Source organism: Rattus norvegicus, chromosome 3 (assembly GCF_021556685.1).
Source record: "Rattus norvegicus strain SHRSP/BbbUtx chromosome 3, alternate assembly SHRSP_T2T, whole genome shotgun sequence".
Taxonomy (NCBI): Eukaryota; Metazoa; Chordata; class Mammalia; order Rodentia; family Muridae; genus Rattus; species Rattus norvegicus.
The window spans coordinates 152,480,991-152,500,478 of NC_141536.1; the positions used below are offsets into that span (position 1 = coordinate 152,480,991).

General features: G+C 49.0%; 1 protein-coding gene across 1 annotated transcript in view; it reads left to right on the top strand.

The window, feature by feature from the left end:
- Window positions 1–3,315: 3,315 nt before the first annotated feature.
- Pabpc1l (poly(A) binding protein, cytoplasmic 1-like) overlaps window positions 3,316–19,488 on the top strand; it is a 30,245-nt gene continuing 14,072 nt past the window's right edge. The window contains exons 1-6 of the mRNA XM_087655274.1: window positions 3,316–3,497; window positions 7,387–7,502; window positions 9,974–10,113; window positions 10,292–10,386; window positions 13,297–13,434; window positions 15,432–15,527. Coding sequence (XP_087511400.1) covers window positions 3,324–3,497; window positions 7,387–7,502; window positions 9,974–10,113; window positions 10,292–10,386; window positions 13,297–13,434; window positions 15,432–15,527 — 759 coding nt within the window. The 5' untranslated portion in view covers window positions 3,316–3,323. The remainder of the gene's footprint in view (window positions 3,498–7,386; window positions 7,503–9,973; window positions 10,114–10,291; window positions 10,387–13,296; window positions 13,435–15,431; window positions 15,528–19,488) is intronic.

Here is a 19,488-nt window from a genome sequence, read left to right on the forward strand (position 1 = left end):
AACAAACAAACATGAAGTTGGGGGAGACATGGAGAGGGGATTTGGAGGAAGGTGGAGAGGGGAGTTGAAGGTGGATATGACTAAAATACACTAGATATGTGTATGAAATCTTCAATGCATAAAAAAAGAGGCTGAAAAGATGGCTCAGTGGTTGAGTGCATTCCGCTCTTGGAGAGGGCCTGAGTTTGATTCCCAGAACCTACATTTGGTATTTCACAACCTCCTGGAACCCCAGCTCCGTGGAGGACCAACACCTCTGACCTCCATGGGTGTAGGCACTTGTGTACAAATATCGGTACACATAAACATAATTTAAAAAATAATCTTAAAGTGGGGTGGTGGCTGCACACGCTTTTAATCCCAGAGCTCTGGAGGGAGAGGCAGGAGGATCTCTGTGAGTTCGAGGCCAGTCTGGTCTTCAGAGCGACTTCCAAGACACATGGCTACATAAAGAAACCCTGTCTTGAAAAAAGAAAAAACAAAACAAAACAAAATCTTTAAAAAAAAACAATAAAAAATAGTTTTTTAAAAGAATTCTATAACATCCTGTGCTTAAGAATGCAGAACAGCTGTGGGTGTTAGGGATCTCCAGGGTGATGAATGGTGCACTTTTATTTTATTTGTATTCCTTAAGATTTCTTTTTAGTTCAAGTGTATGAATGTGTTTGTCCGCATGCATGAATTACATCATGAGCACACAGTGCCCAAGTCTCCATCTCCTCAGGGCTTTAAGGCCACGGGAGCCAATCACCATCAACTTAGCTTTTCCTCGGGCGTTAAGCTCCTCATGCCTGCACGGAGGTATTTTACCCGTTGGGCCATCTTCCCAATCTCAAAACTCTTTAACGACCTCAAAACAAGATATGGATTCTCTAGTTTGTACTGAAACCTACAAAAAGCCATCTGCTTTTATCGTTGCCAAGAGGGAAGTGTCTCCATTTTCTATAGAGAGAGAGAGATGAATGACCTGATGTTCGAACCTGCACCCTGCCTCTTCTAAAAGTCTCCATCTATCACGATCTGCCTTGACTGCCCCAGACTTCTGGCCTTCCTCCTAGGCAAGGTGGGAGATGCCGGTCACCTGCGCCATTCTCGGCCTGAGGATTCCCAGGTGGGTGGGGCTAGGCACCGGGATTGGTTAAGGCAAGGGGGCCTTTGCAGGCAAACAGGACGACTGGCAGAGCCCTGCTACAGCCACCACCACGATTGCCAGCCCGGCACCCTGCTAGCTGGGGCTGCTTGCTGGCCTGCTTCTGGGTGCCCTGCACGCCATGGACACCAGGGGCCACGGCTGCTCACTCTCCTCGCTCTATGTGGGCGATCTGCACCCCGACGTGACCGAAGCTATGCTCTATGAGATGTTCTCCCCCATCGGCACTATTCTTTCCATCCGTGTGTGTCGGGACGTGGCCACCCGGCGCTCTCTGGGCTATGCCTATATCAACTTCCAGCAGCCTGCTGACGGTGAGCCCCAGAGAAGAGAAAAGTTTGCTTTTAACATTCTTGGGCAAAATACTTTCCTTTTGATAACTACCATCCTGAACTGGAAAGTTTTCCTTCAAACGAACTATTATTGGCTCAGTAATAGTGATTATCTATCTTTTAGGTAGAAATGGGCCTGTAGCTAATTATGGGTATTTTATATTACAGATCGTAGCCAGAGAAGATTGGGCAGCCTGTGTTTCCATCGTCTTTATCATAGTTAGGGAAAATGAGGCCCAGAGACAGGGAGTTGGAAGGTAGGCATTCAGTCGTTGAAGGGAGAATTGACAATTACTGCTGGGCCTGCTGGTTGTTGCTAAGTGGCTTTGAGATTAAGCAGAGCTGGGTTAGGAATCCAGGATCTGTGTGACATCAGGCAAGTGGCTCAACCACTCTGAGCTCAGTTGGCTGTGTGGAAGGAAACTGAGGTTCTGCCTCTCTTCAAGAATGGTTATATATGAGATTGACAGCACCTGGGAGGAAGCTACCCAAAGCCTTGCAGGTGTAGGGTGGGGAGGAGGCCTTGGGTTGCTGCCCTCCAGTGTAGCCTGACCTGAGGTCTACACCAGGTGCCTTGCCTTTCTGATTCCGGAAGAGCCGCCTCCTGTAGGCTTTGACAGCCACCGTCAGGGTGAAAGCATTGATTAGTAATTGTCAGCTGAGCATGTCTGGTCTTCTGCTGAAAACGGAGGACACAGGTTAGGAACCGTGGTTTTGCTGAGGCTATGGCACTGGGCAGGACCACCCTTGGTGAGAGGCCAAGGCTTGTTTCTCAGTATCACGAAGAATGGGAAACCGGAGTGTGAGGTACCATTAGGGACACTGGATGTACTCTTAAGTGACAGTGCATGAACCACTCCAGAGATGTAACCAAGAACTGTCCTCCCCCACTTACTGGGGAAGCCATGGCAAGAACATGAATTCGAGGCTAGCATGGGCTGCATATTGAGATCCTGTCTCAAGGTGAAGTAGTTCAGGCCTCAGTGTGAGTCAGGAGCTTTGCTGAGTCCAGGATGTTCAGGCCCTCCACTACACCCCACTTCTGCCTATGCCTGCTGAAAGGCAAATCTCCTGACTGAAGCAGGACCTGACCATCAGGGCCCAGTCCGTAGATGGGAGATCTGAACTGTGGGGATTCTGACTGGGTCTGTTAGCAGTCGGTGGAAAGTACAGATGTCTGCGGCCTGCTCCACTGCATCCTGTTTGCCTCTTCTGTGCCTCTGAAGCTAGCAGGGTCCCTGAAGCAGGTGGCACATTATCTGCAAGGAATAGGCTGTCCAAGTAGAAGGGTGCTGGGTGGAGGCCATTGCTTCTGCACGTGCCACCATTTACCAAACATCTGTTCCCTGCAGAGTGCAAAATCTAAGTACCATTCGTTGCATGTTTTACTTATCAACCTGCTTGACAGGCCAGCAATAGGTGACATTGTTTCATTTAGGCGTAGGAAGGAAGGTGCCGTCACCACCTCCTCACTTCCCAGGGGAACTAGTGAGGGGGGGGGGGGTCACTTCCCTTCACTCACGTGCTCACCCATGCAAGTGTGTCCAAGGCTGGAAGACCCAGGCTCTGCCTTTGCAAGCCTCACTCTTCCCATCTGTACGATGGGGATCCTTGCTACTTGCTGAGGGTTGATCTTTCCGCAACGGTGTGAGGAGTACCGTGTACAACAATTCCCTCAGCCTAATCCACCATTCTCCCAGGCTCACACCTCAAGTAAGGCCCAGACCATGGCTTTCCTTTCCCCCATTCGAGAAGGACTTGAAGATTCAGGGTCACAAATGTCACCTAACTTGCCCCTTTCTCTCCTTGCCTCCTCTCCAGCGGAGCGGGCACTGGACACGATGAACTTTGAGATGATCAAAGGCCAGCCCATCCGAATCATGTGGTCCCACAGAGACCCAGGCCTTCGAAGGTCCGGTATGGGCAACATCTTTATCAAAAACTTGGAGAATTCCATTGACAACAAGGCTCTGTATGACACCTTCTCCACCTTTGGGAGCATCCTGTCTTCTAAGGTGGGTGCTCCTCCTCTGGGAAAGTCAGTTGGTGTCAAATACCTTTGTGGTAGAGGTCCAAGCAGCACCTCACTTCATGGGCTTTGTCACTTAGTCAGGAGCTAATTCATGGTTTTCTCCTCCCAGAACTGTTAGAGGTCACCCATGTGTCCAACAGCCAGCTCATGGTGTGTAATCAGCCTACCTCATGGTTGTCAGCAGTACTCGTTAGTTTATAATTCCAATATGGTGATTTGGGTTGAACTCAGCTGGACAGCATTTCTGGCCCTGGCTGGGTTCCCTAACATGCTACCTGAACCTGGCAGGAGCTCTCGGGAGACCCATGTAGACCTGGCCAGCTGTCAGTTAAAACATCTGGGATTTCCTCTGTGGGGTCGTCCATGCTCCTGCAGGCTAGCCCAGGGCTTTCTCTCAACTGCGGCAGGTCTCAGAAGACAGAAGTTCACCAGGCTACCTGAAACTTCGCCTCAGAGTCAGAACCCCTTTGCCCCTACTGTTTTCTATAGACCAGAGCTAGTAACAGCCCAATGCACATTCAAGTAAGGAGGTAGTTAATGACAAAGACAACAGAACAGAATTAAGCATATGGTGGCAGCAAAGCTGTTCATGGGGGCCACTGAAGCAATCAGCAGATACATCTTGCTTCTGGTGTCCCTTGGTCCTGGAAAGGGAACCCAAGCTACCACTGAGTCTCATGCCCCCTACCACATGTTGTTTTTAAGGTATTTCTTATACTAGAACTTAAACTCCACTTTATTCTTACTCACTGCTTGTCTCCCAGTCTTTCTTTGTATTCTTGGACACAGTGACTTTTCTCCCCCCATCGTGCCATGCAGTAAGTACTGAATGGATTATCATGGTTTGAGAAGAGTTCTGATTAGTTCTCCAACCTTCTATAGGAGGATGTTCAGGACTAGAAGCCTAACAGTAGGTCAGTGTGTGCTGAGTAGAGGACTAAAGCCTGCGGTCATGTCCTGGACGTCATAGAGGATGGCCCATCAGGTCCCCTGAGGTTTCTAGAGAGGCATAGGCAGAGGTACCATGATCTCAGTTTGAGTCTTCCCTGAGCACTAACAATACACCAGCTACCGTCCCTCAACTCTCAGCTGGGCCCTCCCACCTTCCCCGTGGAGACAGCCTGTCTCTGACTGACACCTGAGGTATAGACTGTACCTGAGAGAAACAGACAGCTCCTTGCCCTGAGGACCAGTGGAAGGAAGAAGCTTGGTTGTGGAATACATTCTTACATGCTGTCAGCACTCGGTCTTGGTTGCCGGTGTATGTAGTCTCTCTGGATTCCTCCCTCCCTTCCTCCCTCCCTTCCTCCCTCCCTTCCTCCCTCCCTCCCTCCCTCCCTCACTCCCTCCCTTCCTCACTCCCTCCCTCTCTACCTCCCTCCCTTTAAGATGCATGTCCCTAGGAGGGTTTCCGAGTTTTGCTTGAGACCACAGAGGTTTGAAGCTGTAAAATTGCTTGTCTGCAGTTCAATGTAGTAGATGGATGGAGGGTTAAGGTTAAAAGCTTTGGGTTTAATTTTTTGGATTTCGTTGTTGCTGTTTTTTTTTCTTTAAGATTTATTTATTTTATTTATAAATGGTTGTGAGCCACCATGTGGCTGCTGGGAATTGAACTCAGGACCTCTGGAAGAGCAGTCAGTGCTCTTAACCACTGGGCCATCTTTCCAGCCCAAGCTGTTGTTTTGGGTTTTCATTGTTGTCATTTTTTTTTTTTTTTTGAGACAAGGTCCTTACATAGTCCTGGCTGGCCTTGAGTTGCTATGGTTTCTCTGGCTACTCTGAAGTTCGGCTACCTCAAACTCAAAGCAGTCCCTTGCCTCAGTCTCCCAGAGCATTGTGCACCACCATGCCTGGCTTTAGTCATTGAACTAGTGGGCTTACCAGACCAACTGAAGTAAATTGAGCAGGGGAAGTCTACCCCACTTCTTCAGGCCTTGTGTCCCCTGGGCCACTGAAGACTGCATAGCAATCTTGGTGTGACACAGGAGAGAAGTCCTCATAGGCCTAAGGAACCCCTGCTGTGGGCACGGCTAGGAACAAGGCTCACAATGTGGTCCCTACCTCCACTCCTTGGCTTGGCTGGAGTTGGTAGGGCTTGTGGGAATAACTGGGAATTGGGCCCAGGGAAAAGGTTCTCATGGAGTCAGGGGCCCAGAAAGGAGGGAGCCACTAGGCCAGTCTAGAAAGATTTCTGTGGCATTTCTGTGGCATTTTGGGAAGAACACAAGCTTGATCAGAGTCGGGCCACCTAAATGCAAAGCCAGCCATGTAGCAGCAAGGCAACGTAATATATTGGGCCAGAAAGAGGATACTCAAGGCTAGTGTCCTGAGTCCAAATGCTTTCATGTCCTGTGTGCTGTCTGGTGGTTAATTACCCTGCCCCTACTTTGGCTTCCTCCGCAAGGGGCAGTGAGTGGTAGGACTCGTCTCTAGGAGTTGGGAAGTGGACTGAGCCGGGTGCCATCTCTGAAAAGGGACCTGGGACATGAAGCGTCTCAGTGAACATGCAATCATTTTGAAATTGCTATTCAATGGCTGACCTTGGAACAGTTATTTATTCTAATTTTCCCACTGGGTCTCAGAAGTTAAGAATCTCTAGGGCGGCTGGAGAGAGGGCTCAGTGGTTAGGAGCACTGACTGCTCTTTCAGAGGTCCTGAGTTCAATTCCCAGCAACCACATGGTGGCTCACGACCATCTGTGATGGGATCTGATGCCCCCTTCTGGTGTGCATGAAGACAGCTAGCCACAGTGTACTCATATAAAGAAAATAAATAAATCTTTCAAAAGAAGAAGAAGAAGAGGAGGAGGAGGAGGAAGAGGAGGAGGAGGAGGAAGAGGAGGAGGAAGAGGAGGAGGAAGAGGAGGAGGAGGAGGAGGAGGAGGAGGAGGAGGAGGAGGAGGAGGAGGAGGAGGAGAAATAGGGCTAAAAGCCTTCATTCAAGGTCACCAAGAGCTGAAAACTGGGGTATTTTTTGTTGTCCGCTTCTGCCCTTTCAGCTTGAGTCAGACCCATTACAGACACATGGAGTGTTCTGCTACAGAACTGATGTGTGTTTGTTGTTAGGATAATATATAGATTGGTAAAATTCAAACAATATAGAAGAAACTAAAGAATAAGGCTCTGTCCTTTCCATCCCTGGTCCCAGGAATACTCACTGTCAATGTTTTGTGAGGTGGGCACAGCTGTGGGCACAGCTGTACACACCTGTAATCCTAGCACTAGTGAGACTGTGGTAGTAGGATTTCAAGTTTGAAGATAGTCTGGGCTACAGAGCAAGATCCTGTCTCAAAAATCATCTGAACAAAAGCCAACTAAAGCAGGTGTGTGTGTGTGTGTGTGTGTGTGTGTGTGTGTGTGTGTGTGTGTTTCAAAACTTCCTATTTGTAGATCCCGCTTAACCCAAATGGGCATGATTTGGGCTCGTCCTTCAGTCACACATTTCAAATTACCGGAAGCCACATTATCTACCACATACTCTTGCAGACCAGGCAACTGTATTACAGCTTCTCTAGCCAGCCTCCCCTGAGATGTTTACAGTATCACGGTATCTTCAGTTTGCTGTCAGAATCAGGGGACAGCTGCTGGGTCGAAATCCCATGTCCACTTTCCCATAGGCCGTCACCTCGAACAAGCAGACTGGTCTTTCTCAAATTCCATCTCCCAGTTCTAAACTGGGGCTGTTGTGAGATTAGGTCTCAGTCTTCCCCCCGAGACCCCAGATAAAACCCCAGGGTCTGAGCTCCATCCCCAGCCTCCACATAATTGTCTTTGAGTCATCGGGAACATTCCTGTACTGTCACTATCCCTTTCTCTTTCTCTCCCTGAAGTCCCCATTGGGTGGCGTCCCTGTCCTTCCTCCCTGTGACCCAGGTGGTATACAATGAGCATGGATCACGGGGTTTCGGCTTTGTGCATTTTGAGACCCACGAGGCTGCCCAGAAGGCCATCAACACCATGAATGGGATGTTGCTGAATGACCGGAAAGTGTGAGTCCTGGGCCTGGGGGAGGGTAGAGGCTAAGGGGATGGGACTGGGAAATCAGGAATGTTGCTTCTGTGACTGTCTAGTGGACACTAGGTGCTGCACGGAGATCTTCCTTGGCGTGGAACCTCAGGTGAGTTGCTCTGCCTCTCAGGGACTCTTTCCTTGGGTAAAGCTGGAGTTGATAGGTGTCTAAGAACTATTCTGAGCGAGGAATGAGAATTCTGGAGGGAATAGCTTGCTGACTTCGTCTGGCATTCAGTCTGTACAGCTGCAGCTTCTTCCCTTGGCCTTGGGTGCTGCTGCTATCCCACGGGACCTGAGGGCAGACGGGAAAACCAGCACATGTTTTGTCTGCCCAGGTTTGGAATCATCCCATTTCACAGATGGGAAAATCGTGCTGCAGACCTGAAAAGAACCTGCCTGGGGCTGGTCCTTTCCCCATTTGGAATCTGCCTATCTGATGGTTCAGCCACACAGCCCCGTGCTGTGGGAGAGAAGGCCACTTTTTGGTTTTGTGCTTTCTTCTTTTTGAGACAGGAGTAAGAGGAATTACGAATTCTAGCTAGCCCATAGGAAAGACACACAATCCAGGTATTTTCTTTACAAGCTGTAAACCTCCCCTGGGCAGGTTTTGGAGCTGTTCTAACTCACATCCCAGCCGAATGCCCCTTGTTACTTGCTGCTTCTCCTGGCCATGTGCTCACGGTCCATCTATCTCCTCTGGTGGATACTTCCTCCTCTCCTTCTCATTCTTCTTCTTTTTTTCTCTACCTGTGACCTCCTGTCAGGTAAACCTGCCTACCTCTATTGCAGCAATTCACTCGGGGAAACAAGGTTGCATAGCATCACTTGGTAAATGTGAGGATCTCTTCTCAGGAACAACCAGACCAACCCCTGGCATCTCATACTATGTAGCTGGGATGACCTTGAACTCCCCATCCTCCTGCCTCCACACCCCCCCACCCCAGTACTAAAATTACCCATGTGAGGCTACCAGCCCTGCCTGAATTGCCAGAGGTACTGGGTTCTTTGATCTGGAGTTTCTCTGGGTCCCCTCTCCCACTTATATTGCTTTGTCCTGAGGTTTCCCCGATTCATATATGTCACTAGGTAACCACTTCTGTGAGTGCTGTTCAACTCTTTGGTGTCTGCTCCAACTTACTTATAACACATGCGCTCCATAAACCACCTGCCTTTCGTATGCCTGGCCTTTTTTTTTTTTTTTTTAAGAGGGCATCGGATCCCATTACAGATGGTTGTGAGCCACCATGTGGTTGCTGGGATTTGAACTCAGAACCTCTGGAAGAGCAGTCAGTGTTCTTTTTTTTTTTTCCCCCCGGAGCTGGGGACCGAACCCAGGGCCTTACGCTTGCTAGGCAAGCGCTCTACCACTGAGCTAAATCCCCAACCCGCAGTCAGTGTTCTTAACCACTGAGCCATCTCTCCAGCCCTGGTCTTTGTTAATCAATGACTCTTTTTGGCCAAGTGCAGTAGTGTGTTCCTGTGGTCCCAGCTACTTGGGAAGCTGAGGCAGAAGAATTACTTGAGTTCAAAAGTTTCAGGGAATCCTGGACAACATAGTAAGAGTCTTCTCTTCTCCCACCCACTTCCGAATGATCCTTGGATGTATTATTTATATGAACTTGAAAATTCTAGGTTTTTACTTTCCTTTTTAGCTATGCTTGGGATTGAACTAGGGACTCATACATGCTAGACAAGCACTCTACTGAGCTAGATTCCTAGCCCAGAAACTCCAGATTTTAAAAGAATAAATGTTGTATTTGGGACTGGAGAGAGAGCACAGTGGTTAAGAGCACTGACTATGCTACCAGAGGTCCTGAGTTCAATTCTCAGCAACCACATGGTGGCTCACAACCATCTGTAATGGGATCTGTTGCCCCCTTCTGGTGTGTCTGAAGACAGGGACAGAGAACTTAAATAAAACAAATAAATCTTTTAAAAAAATGTTGTATTTAAATGACGTCAGTCTACCCCCCTTTACCACCAGTGACCCTGATACCAACCATGTCTGAAAAGCTCACCTCACTCCTCAGGAACTCTCCAGATAAACAAAGCCCCACAGTGTGAATTGGACCTCACGCTTACAGGGATAATCCCTAAGACTCGGAGAGCTTCAGTCACTAGCTTAGGACCCCAGAGCTAGGCAAGTGTTGATGAGGATCCACACTTGTGCCCAGTTCCAAATCGGTGCTCTCCTTTCTTGTGCCCCCAGGAGCATTTACTCTGTGTGAACGGGTCACTGGGATAAAGCCCTTGTAACCTCATGTAAGGGTTGAGATCTGGACTAGAGCTTCTCGGCTATTGAAAACGACTGGGTTTAGGACACATCCAGTCCATGCAGCATGGCCCTGCCAGGGTTCCCACCAGCGTGACCTAGGCTTGTGGGATGGGCCCAGTCTGGAATGGAGGGACGATGAAACTGGTGGTTTCTACTCTGTTGATGTGTGCACAGTTTCGTAGGTCACTTCAAGTCTCGCCAGAAGCGGGAGGCAGAGCTGGGGGCTCGGGCCCTAGGATTCACCAACATCTATGTGAAGAACCTGCGCGTGGACATGGATGAGCAGGGCCTCCAGGACCTCTTCTCCCAGTTTGGTGGGCATGCTCCCCAAAGGAGAAGGGGAAACACTATCGCTCTTCTTCCATGCCCAGGTCCGGTGGGAGGAGGGCTCCCCACTCCCGTCCCCGGGATTCCGGGGGACTTCTATAAGAAGGAAGGGACCTTGCTGGCCCTTCCTCTGACTCCCTGCTAAGCCAGTTTGGTCCTTCCTAGGAAAGACGCAGAGTGTGAAGGTGATGAGAGACAGCAATGGGCAGTCCCGGGGCTTCGGCTTCATCAACTTTGAGAAGCATGAGGAAGCCCAGAAGGTAGGTGTCTCCACGGTCCTGCTCCAGTAAGGAGCCCGGAAGCCAGGCTTGGGAAGCCAGAAGATCAGGGGCAGGCCCGCCCACAGAGGGTAAGAAAGCCCCGCCCCCGTGCCCGGAATACCAGGATTTGGCCTTATCTTTCCTTGTTTGTTTCTAAGCCTAGAAGTTCAAAGAATAAAACATTTAGGCAGGGAGGCATCCCTCACTATGTGCAAATACTATTAACTGACCTCTTGGGAAGCCAGAGAACCCCCTCAAATGTTTTTCCTCATACCAGTAAAAAATTCTAACCACGGAGTCAGTGTGCACTTGGGTCTGATTTCCACGGCTTTCTGAGAATAAATCGATCCTCAAGTGGGATGTCCTTTGGCAGAAGACTTTATGCTATGTAACAGGGTTGGGCTTGTTAAGAAAAGAAAAATCATGGGTCTAGAGAGATGGCTCAGCAGTTAGGAACCCTCGCTGTTCCTCCAGAGGCCACTGATTACAGATCCCAGCACCAAGGCTGTAACTCCAGCTCTAGGGATCTGCTGCCCTCTTCTGGCCCCTCGAACACCTGCCCACAGGCAGCATACACAAACAGATATACACCATACACATACATTAATGTTTTTTTTTTAACATGTAATGTAATGTGAGAGATTGAGGTGGCTGGGAGATGGCAGAGTGGTTATGAGCACTGGCTGCTCTTAAGGAGGACCCAGGTTCAATTCCCAGCACTCCCCACAGTAGCTCGCAATCATCCACAGCCCCATTTCTAGGGAGTCTGACTCCCTCTTGTGGCCTCCATGGGCACACACATAGTACACAGACACAAATGCAATCAGCTATGCACAAAGAATAATAAAATCACTTTAAATTCTTTAAAAAAAGGTTTTTAAAAAGTAAAAGAAAGCTGGTTGGTGGTGGCACTCTTGGGAGGCAGAGGCAAGCAGAGCTCATTAGTTCAAGGCCAGCCTGGTCTACAAAGTGAGTTCCAGGAGAGCCAAGGCTCCACAGAGAAACCCTGCCTCCCCCACCCTCCCTCTGCCACACACACACACCAAAAAAAAAAATGGAAAGAAAAAGTAAAGAGAGGAAGAGGAAGGGAAGGGGAAAGAGAAGGAAGGAAGGAAAGAAAGAAAGAGAAAGAAAGAAAGAAAGAAAGAAAGGAAGGAAAAGAAAAATCAGGATTGAAGTACAGTGTTTCCATGACTACTTATGAAAGCCCTTGTGATTGACAAAAGGAATTTTTCTGTGCTGTAAACTGCCCCACGGAGGACGCTGATTAGACACTGAGTCATCTTGGAAAAATCTAAGTTTATCTTATTTTCTAGTAGAACTTCTAGAGCAGTGTAAAGTCCTTGCAAAACTGGGCGGATGGCATGGATGTCCCCCACACCTCTGGCCTCCACGGTCTCCCCCATCCTCAGCAAACTCAGCAGAGTGGTACATTTGTCACACCGGCGAGTCCGCTTTGACACACACGCCATCATCAACTGGGGGGCTCTGGTTTACTCTGGGGTTCGTTCTTGGTTGGTATTCATTCTCTGGGTTTGGACAAATATGGAAGTGTATGCCTCCACCGTTACCTTACAGTGGAGTACGTTTAGCTCTCTAATGCCTGTGCCATCCTTTCCAATGCTCTGGCCTCCACTGAACTTTTCACTGACCTCACAGTTCTGCCTTTTCCAGAACATCGCCTAGAGAGAGATGTTAGTTAGAGAGAGAGTTCGCTACCTCCTTTAGTGACTGGCTTCGTTCAATGTAGGGTGCATTTAAATATTGGGGGCTGGAGATGGCTCAGCAGTTAAGAGCACTGACTGTCCCTGCAGAGAATCCAAGTTCAGCTCCCTGCAGTCACAGGAGGAGGCTGGGTCCTCTTTTTGGCCTCTCTGGGCACTTGTACACAAGCATTCATACCAACCCAGATATGCATACCTACACATGCATTAAAAGTCTTTAAATTTTAAGTATGGAAAACTTGATGTTAATTTTGAGGGTTTTTTTTGTTTGTTTGTTTGTTTCTTCTTGTTTGAGACAGGTTCTCAGCTTGTAACCCACGCTGGCCTGGTCAGGAGGCCAAGCTAACCCTGTAGTCACCACAGTTCTCTGTCCCATGTCCTAAGTGCTGAGGTTTACAGCCACGTTGTCATCATTCAGGCTTCCGTTCTGTTTATTAGAATAAAACCTAACTAAACAATTTTAAATTCATAATTTACTCTAGAGTCTCCGTTTGTCCTGTAAGACACCTTCCCATGGTATTAATTATTCTCGGCTAGGAAGGCCAGCTTAGTTGTAGATGGTTTCCTCTGACCCAGGAGTCTGGATGGGAGGCGGGGTCACATCCAGATGGCTCATCATGCGCTCTCCTCCTCCTTCTCTTCCTCCTTCCCCCCTCCTCATCTTCCTCTCCTCCTCTTCATCCCTTCCTCTTCCTCCCCCTCCTCTTCCTCCTCTTCATCCTCCTCTTCCTCTTCCTCCCCCTCCTCTTCCTCCTCCTCTTCATCCCCCCTCCTCTTCATCCCCCCTCCTCTTCTTCATTCCCTCCTCTTCCCCATTCCCTCCTCTTCCCCCTCCTCATCCTCTTCTCCATCCCCTCCTCTTTCTCCTCCTCCTCTTTCTCCTCTTCTTCCTCCTTCTCTTCTTCCTCCTCCTCCTCTTCCTCCCCTCCTCTTTCTCCTCCTCTTTCTCCTCCTCTTCCTCCTCCTCTTCCTCTTCCTCCTCCTCTTCCTCCTCCTCTTCCCCATCCTCCTCCTCCTATTATTCATCCTCCTCACCCTCCTCTTTATCCCCCCTCCTCCCCCCTCCTTCTCTTCTTCATCCCCTCCTCCCCCTCCTCTTCTTCCTCCTCCTCTTCCTCCTTCTCCTCTTCTTCATCCCCCTCCTCTTCTTCATCCCCCTCCTCTTCTTCCTCCTCCTCCTCTCCAGGCTGTGGACCACATGAATGGGAAGGAGGTGAGCGGGCAGCTGCTCTATGTGGGCCGGGCCCAGAAGCGGGCAGAGCGGCAGAACGAGCTGAAGCGCAGATTTGAACAAATGAAGCAGGAGAGGCAGAACCGCTACCAGGTGAGGCCAGGCTTCAGCAGAGCCTGCAAGGTCTGTCTGAGGTGGGGCGGCTGTGCCGAGGGGACTCTGAATAGGATCTCATCCCATAGCCACCCTGCTTCTAGAAACATGGGTCAGGGCGGGGGTCAGATGAGCACCGGAGTAGGCTTCCCTGCCCGACTCGTGTCAGAGGAGAAGCAGCATCTAACTGGACCAAGAGGGCTGGTTGGAATGCTGTCAACATTAGTCAGAGTAATCGTTTGTGTGTCCTTTACCCACTGCATCCTCCAGTGGTGGACTATAAGAATGCCCTCCATATTTCCAAATGCCTCTGGAGGACGCCTTACTCTAGGCTGAGAATAATTAGGCTGAACATGTTATATCTAGAAGTTGGAATGTTGCTCAGCCAATAAAGTCACTTTAAGTTGTGACTCAGTCAGTGAAGTGCTTGCTACCAAACATGAGAACTTAGGTTTGAGCCCCAGTGCCCACATAAAAGCTGGGTATCGCACCACACAACTTAATACAAACCCTGGGAGAGATGGGCGACTCCCTGGGACTTGCTGAGCCTCCAGCCTGGCCTAACTGGTGATTCTCACCTCAGCAGTGAAGAGACCCAGTATCAAAAGACAAGGAGTGATTGAGGAAGACACCCACGGTCAACTATGGCCTCTACATGCTTGCATGCATGCATGTGCGCACACGCTCACACGCGTGCATGCACACACACAATTACAGAGAGCTAACTGTTGTTTTTACGATTTGTTTATGAGTGTGTGCCTGAATGCATGTGTACCACTGTGTGTATGACCTGTGGAGGTCAGAAGAGAGCGCGAGATCCTCTGAACCCCGAGTTAGTTATAGGCGGTTGTCAGCCGTCACATGGGCTCTTCGAGAGCAGCCGGTGCTCTTCACCTGCTGAGTCATCTCTCCAGCCCTTGTTTCTGAGAGGGACTCTCACTATATAGTTCTGATTGCCCTGAAACTCCCTATGTAGACCAGGCTGGCCATGATCCTCCTGTGTCTCTCTCCTACATGCTGGGATTACATTCACAAGCCACCATACCCTACAACTTAACTAATTAAAAATTAGTGTACATTTGGGGGCTGGAGAGATGGCTCAGTGGTTAAGAGCAGTGACTGCTCTTCCAGAGGTCCTGAGTTCAATTCCCAGCAACCACATGGTGGCTCCCAACCATCCATAATGGGATCTGATGCCCTCTTCTGGTGTGTCTGAAGAAAGCGACAGTGTACTCATATAAATAAATAAATCTTTACAAAAATTAGTGTACATCAATACACTGTAACTTCTTGGAGGTGAACCCCTCTAAAATTTTTTAATAGACATTTTAGATTTTATGGAGAATGTACACGGTGTGTATACATATATACCATGTGTATACACACTCTTGTGGACACAACAGATGGCTTTATCCCCACTGCAGGGACACTTGAGAATGTCTAGAACCTGCAGGTGTCACCTTTGGGAGGCAGGAGAAGCTGGCACACATCCTGTGGTGGGCAGTACAGTCCACACCACAAAGAGCTGGCACAAACGATTGTGCCGCAGTTTTGACGTTGCTGAGATGGGGATTAAAGTCTCCGTATCTTACGGTCAGTGTGTAAAGGCTTAGAGTGGCATCCTGCACCATGTAAGAGGATATGTCAAGCTGCCATGTGATGGAGGGGCAGCTCTCCTTCACTCGGTGAGTAAAACAGAATTGGCCCGTCAGGAGGTCTGCCCACAGATGTTCTACCCAGCCGTCTGGAGAGCCTCAACCTGCATGAGTCTGAAACCTCCTTCCATGGTCCTCCTGTGTGACATGGGAGGCTAGGAGTTGTGCAGTGTGTGGGAGCGGTTGTGGGCCTTAAAAGTCGTGTGACCAGAGACATGCAGACTAAGTGGTGGCATGAGGCTGGGCTCTGCACATCCTTGTGAGCTTGCCGGACGCTGACCCACCACTTCCAGCGGTCGGGGCTCAAGGGGAAGGGGCACTGAGCAGTGTCTCCTCTTTCAGGGTGTGAACCTTTATGTGAAGAACCTGGATGACTCCATTAATGATGATAGGCTGAAGGAAGTTTTTTCTACCTATGGAGTGATCACCAGCGCTAAGGTGAGGGTCGCCACACTCCTAGAGGACTCCTTGCCTCCACGCCTCTCCCGGCCTCCCAGCTTCTCATCCATATGGAAACCCCCAGCCTCTCACCCCTGCATACCCTCAGCCTCTCACCCCTGCAAATCCCCAGCTTCTTACCCCTACACACCCCAGCTCTCAGCCCTGCACATCCCCAGCCTCTCACCTCTGCACACCCCCAGCTTCTGATTCCTGCACAGCCCAGCCTCTCATCCCTGCATAGTCTCAGTCTCTCACCCATATATGGCCCCCAGTTTTCTTACCCCTGCACATGCGTAGCTTCTGACCCCTGCAAACCCCAGTTTCTGACCCCTGCAACCTCCCCAGCTTCTCACCCCACATACTCTCAGCTTCTCACCCCTGCACATCCCCAGCTTCTGACCCCTGCACACCCCAGCCTTTTGGTTAGCTTCCAGAGATTTTGGCTTGGGTCCCTCTTTCTGTTTCTGGTCAACACCTTTGGAGATCCATTGGCAGCCTTGTCTGGACTAAATGGGAAAAAAAATAAGCATGTGATGTGGCCATCTCACTGGGTTTGAGATACCGTATCCTTATTTTATTCAAGAAACGTCCACAGATACCTACTATATGCCAGATTCCGGAAATATATCCTCAGTCTGGGCCTCCGTTTACTCACCTGGAAAATGGGAAAGCTGGCTGTCACCCATCACCCTTCACTCTTTCTTCCCCATTTGTTGAGTACCAGCTTCATGCCCAATCTTGTGATATACTTAAGTTGTGACACATGGCCACCCTGATCAGTAGTTCCATGACTGTGAAGGAAGCTTGGAGTCCACCTCTCTCTCATAAGAGGCTGTGCGGCCCTCAGCCCTTCTCGTTTGGGTCAGACAAGGCTGCATGTGGAGTTCTGAGGGCATGACCTGAACACTTCATTCACTTTTGTTTTAATTAAAGTTGTATTACATCTTGTGTATGTGTGTGCACACACACCGGAGCTCAGAGGTCAGTCTGGGGGGAGGGGAGGTCAGTTTTCTCCTTTCACTGTATGTGGGTCCCTAGGGATCGAACTCAAGTCGTCAGGCTTGGCAGCAGGTGTCTTTACTTGCTGAGTCCCCTCTTCTCCCCCGGGGACATTTGACTTTATAAAGCAGCCCCGGTGGTTGTCAAATGACCCAAGATTTACTCATTTCATATCAGGCTCTGTGGGGAGCATATGCAAATGAGGGAGGCACAGTCCATGTCTTTGAGGAGGGCTTTATGACCTAGTGATTGTGGTCAGAGGCATCACTGTTGTGAGATGGGAGGTCGGGATTGGGGAGAGCTCAGTTGGTAACGTGCTGGTCTTGCTAGCATGAGGCCCTGAGTTCTAGCCTAAGAACACAGGTAAAACTAAAAGCCAAGTGTGATGGTGTGTGCTGTGTGAGGTTTGTGGTGGTGTATGAGGCAGTGCAGTGCTGTATACTGTATGTGGTGTGGTGCAGGAGTGTGTGCAGTGGTGCAGTGCTGTAGTGCTGTGTGCAGTGGCATGCACAGTGCTGTGTGCAGTATGCAGTGTGCAGTGTGCAGTATGCAGTGCTGTGTGCAGTGCTGTAGTGCTATGTGCAGTGATGCAGTGCTATGTTCAGTGGTGCAGAGCTGTGTGCAGTGTACAGTGTGCAGTGGTGGAGTGCTGTGTGCAGTGGTGCAGTGCTGTAGTGCTGTGTGCAGTGGCATGTACAGTGCAGTGTGCAGAATGCAGTGTGCAGTGCTGTGTGCAGTGGTGCAGTGCCGTGTCTTATATGCAGTGGTGCAGTGCCATGTCCTGTATGCAGTGGTGCAGTGCCGTGTCTTATATGCAGTGGTGCAGTGCCATGTCCTGTATGCAGTGGTGCAATGTTGTGTCCTGTATGCAGTGGTGCAATGTTGTGTCCTGTATGCAGTGGTGCAGTGCTGTGTACTATAATTCCAGGCAAGCAGATTCCTGGGACTTGCCGGCTAGTCAGTCTCCTACCTGAGACCCTGCCACAAAACAAAGGTGGATACTACTTGAAGAATGATACCCAGGGCTGTCCCCTGTAAACGCATGCATGTTAATCTGCAGACCTATGAACACACATGAATCTGCACATTATTACACACACACAGACACATACACATGCACACAGACACATGCACACACAGAGACACATGCATACAAACACATACACACACACACACACACACACACACACACACACACACACACAGGATGGGAGGCAGTGTTGGACACAGAGATGCAGGAGGTCAATGGGACAGTAGGGACTTCCTAGAGGAAGTGAAATGGCCTTGACTTGACTATGAAGAGATAGGGAACAGAGGCGGCAGTGGGCTACATGATGAGGCTTTATCTAATTTACACTTTTTCTATTTATACAAAATGTGATAAAAATAAGTCAGTGAGAGAATAATAAATAAAAAGAAAAAACTTAGTGAATGAAGGTATATATATTGCATATTGTAAGTAAGCCATTGCCAAGTTAACTGTAAATTCTACTTAGTTTTAGTTTTACTACTATTATTGTTCCCTTTTGTTATTTATTTATTTATTTATTTATTTATTTATTTAGTTAGTTAGTTAGTTAGTTAGTTAGTTAGTTAGTTTTTTGAGACAGATCTTCTCTGTGCAGCCTTGGCTGTCCTGGAACTCACTCTATAGACCAGGTTCGCCTCAAACTCAGAGACATCCACCTGGCAGGCAGATAATTTTGAAAAGGGAACAATAAAGCCGGGCAGCAGTGGTACACACCTTTAATCAGGAGACAGAGACCAGCAGGTCGCTGAGTTTGAAGTCAGCCTCATCTAGAGAGTTAGTTCCAGGTCAGCCAGGGCTACACAGAGAACCCGTTTTGAAAAACAAAACCAAGGGGTTGGGGATTTAGCTCAGTGGTAGAGCACTTACCTAGCAAGTGCAAGGCCCTGGGTTCAGTCCTCAGCTCTCGGAAAAAAAAGAAAAGAAAAAAAAAAAACTAAAACAAATCAAAACAAAAAAGTGTCTGCTAACAGAAACTCTTAGCAATATTTCTGGTTTCTGGGTTGGAGAGATGATATAGTGGGTAAGAGTGCTTGCTGTACAAGCGTGAAGACCTGAGTTCAAATCCCTGTAACCTACATAAAACCTAACTCTTCTCATGTGTGAGCCTGTAGCCCCAGTGCTATGGCTATGCTGGGTAGAGGCAGGAGGATGGCAGGGCCTTGCTGGCTGCCACTCTGGCTTCAGATACAGTGGGCTGTCCCCAGGGAATCAAGTGGAGGGTGATAGAGGGTGCAACTTTGCCCCCCACCACATCATACCACCTATTCACCATTACACCATACACATCACACACATACACCCACACTATATGCACATCACACATACCACACACACATATACACACACACACACTACACTACATATACATCATACACATCATACACATTCACACACGTGTCACACATTCACACACACACCACACCACTCACATATATACACACCACACACACATACACACACACACACACACACACACACACACACACACACACACACACACACACAGGACATCTGGTCTGATGAGCTTGTGGAGCCCTTCTAAGAATATTTTTTTAAGTGTAAAAAATAAAATTCATAGAGTTATCAGGAAGTCAGTTGTATTGAGATCTAATTACCAACATATGGTACAACAGGCCTGTGTGCTGTGTTAACGTAGTAAAGCCAAGGCTCGTCACAGTAGCGGCGACAACAGATAGCACGTTGAGAGCAGCATTAGGATGACATAAAAATGTTTGCTTTCACAAGCAAGTCGCAGGCGTGGCCGATACCGCTCTGCTTACCTTTCGCTGCTCGCTGTTTGTAACTGAAGTAAATAAAGGCACTTCTACACAGTCCCCTCAGTGCCCTCCCTGCAGCTCTACAATCAAGAGGTCCCTGTGTCACAGCCTGAGCTTTGCCTCAGTGGTGCTTTCCAAGCGCTCTTGTCTC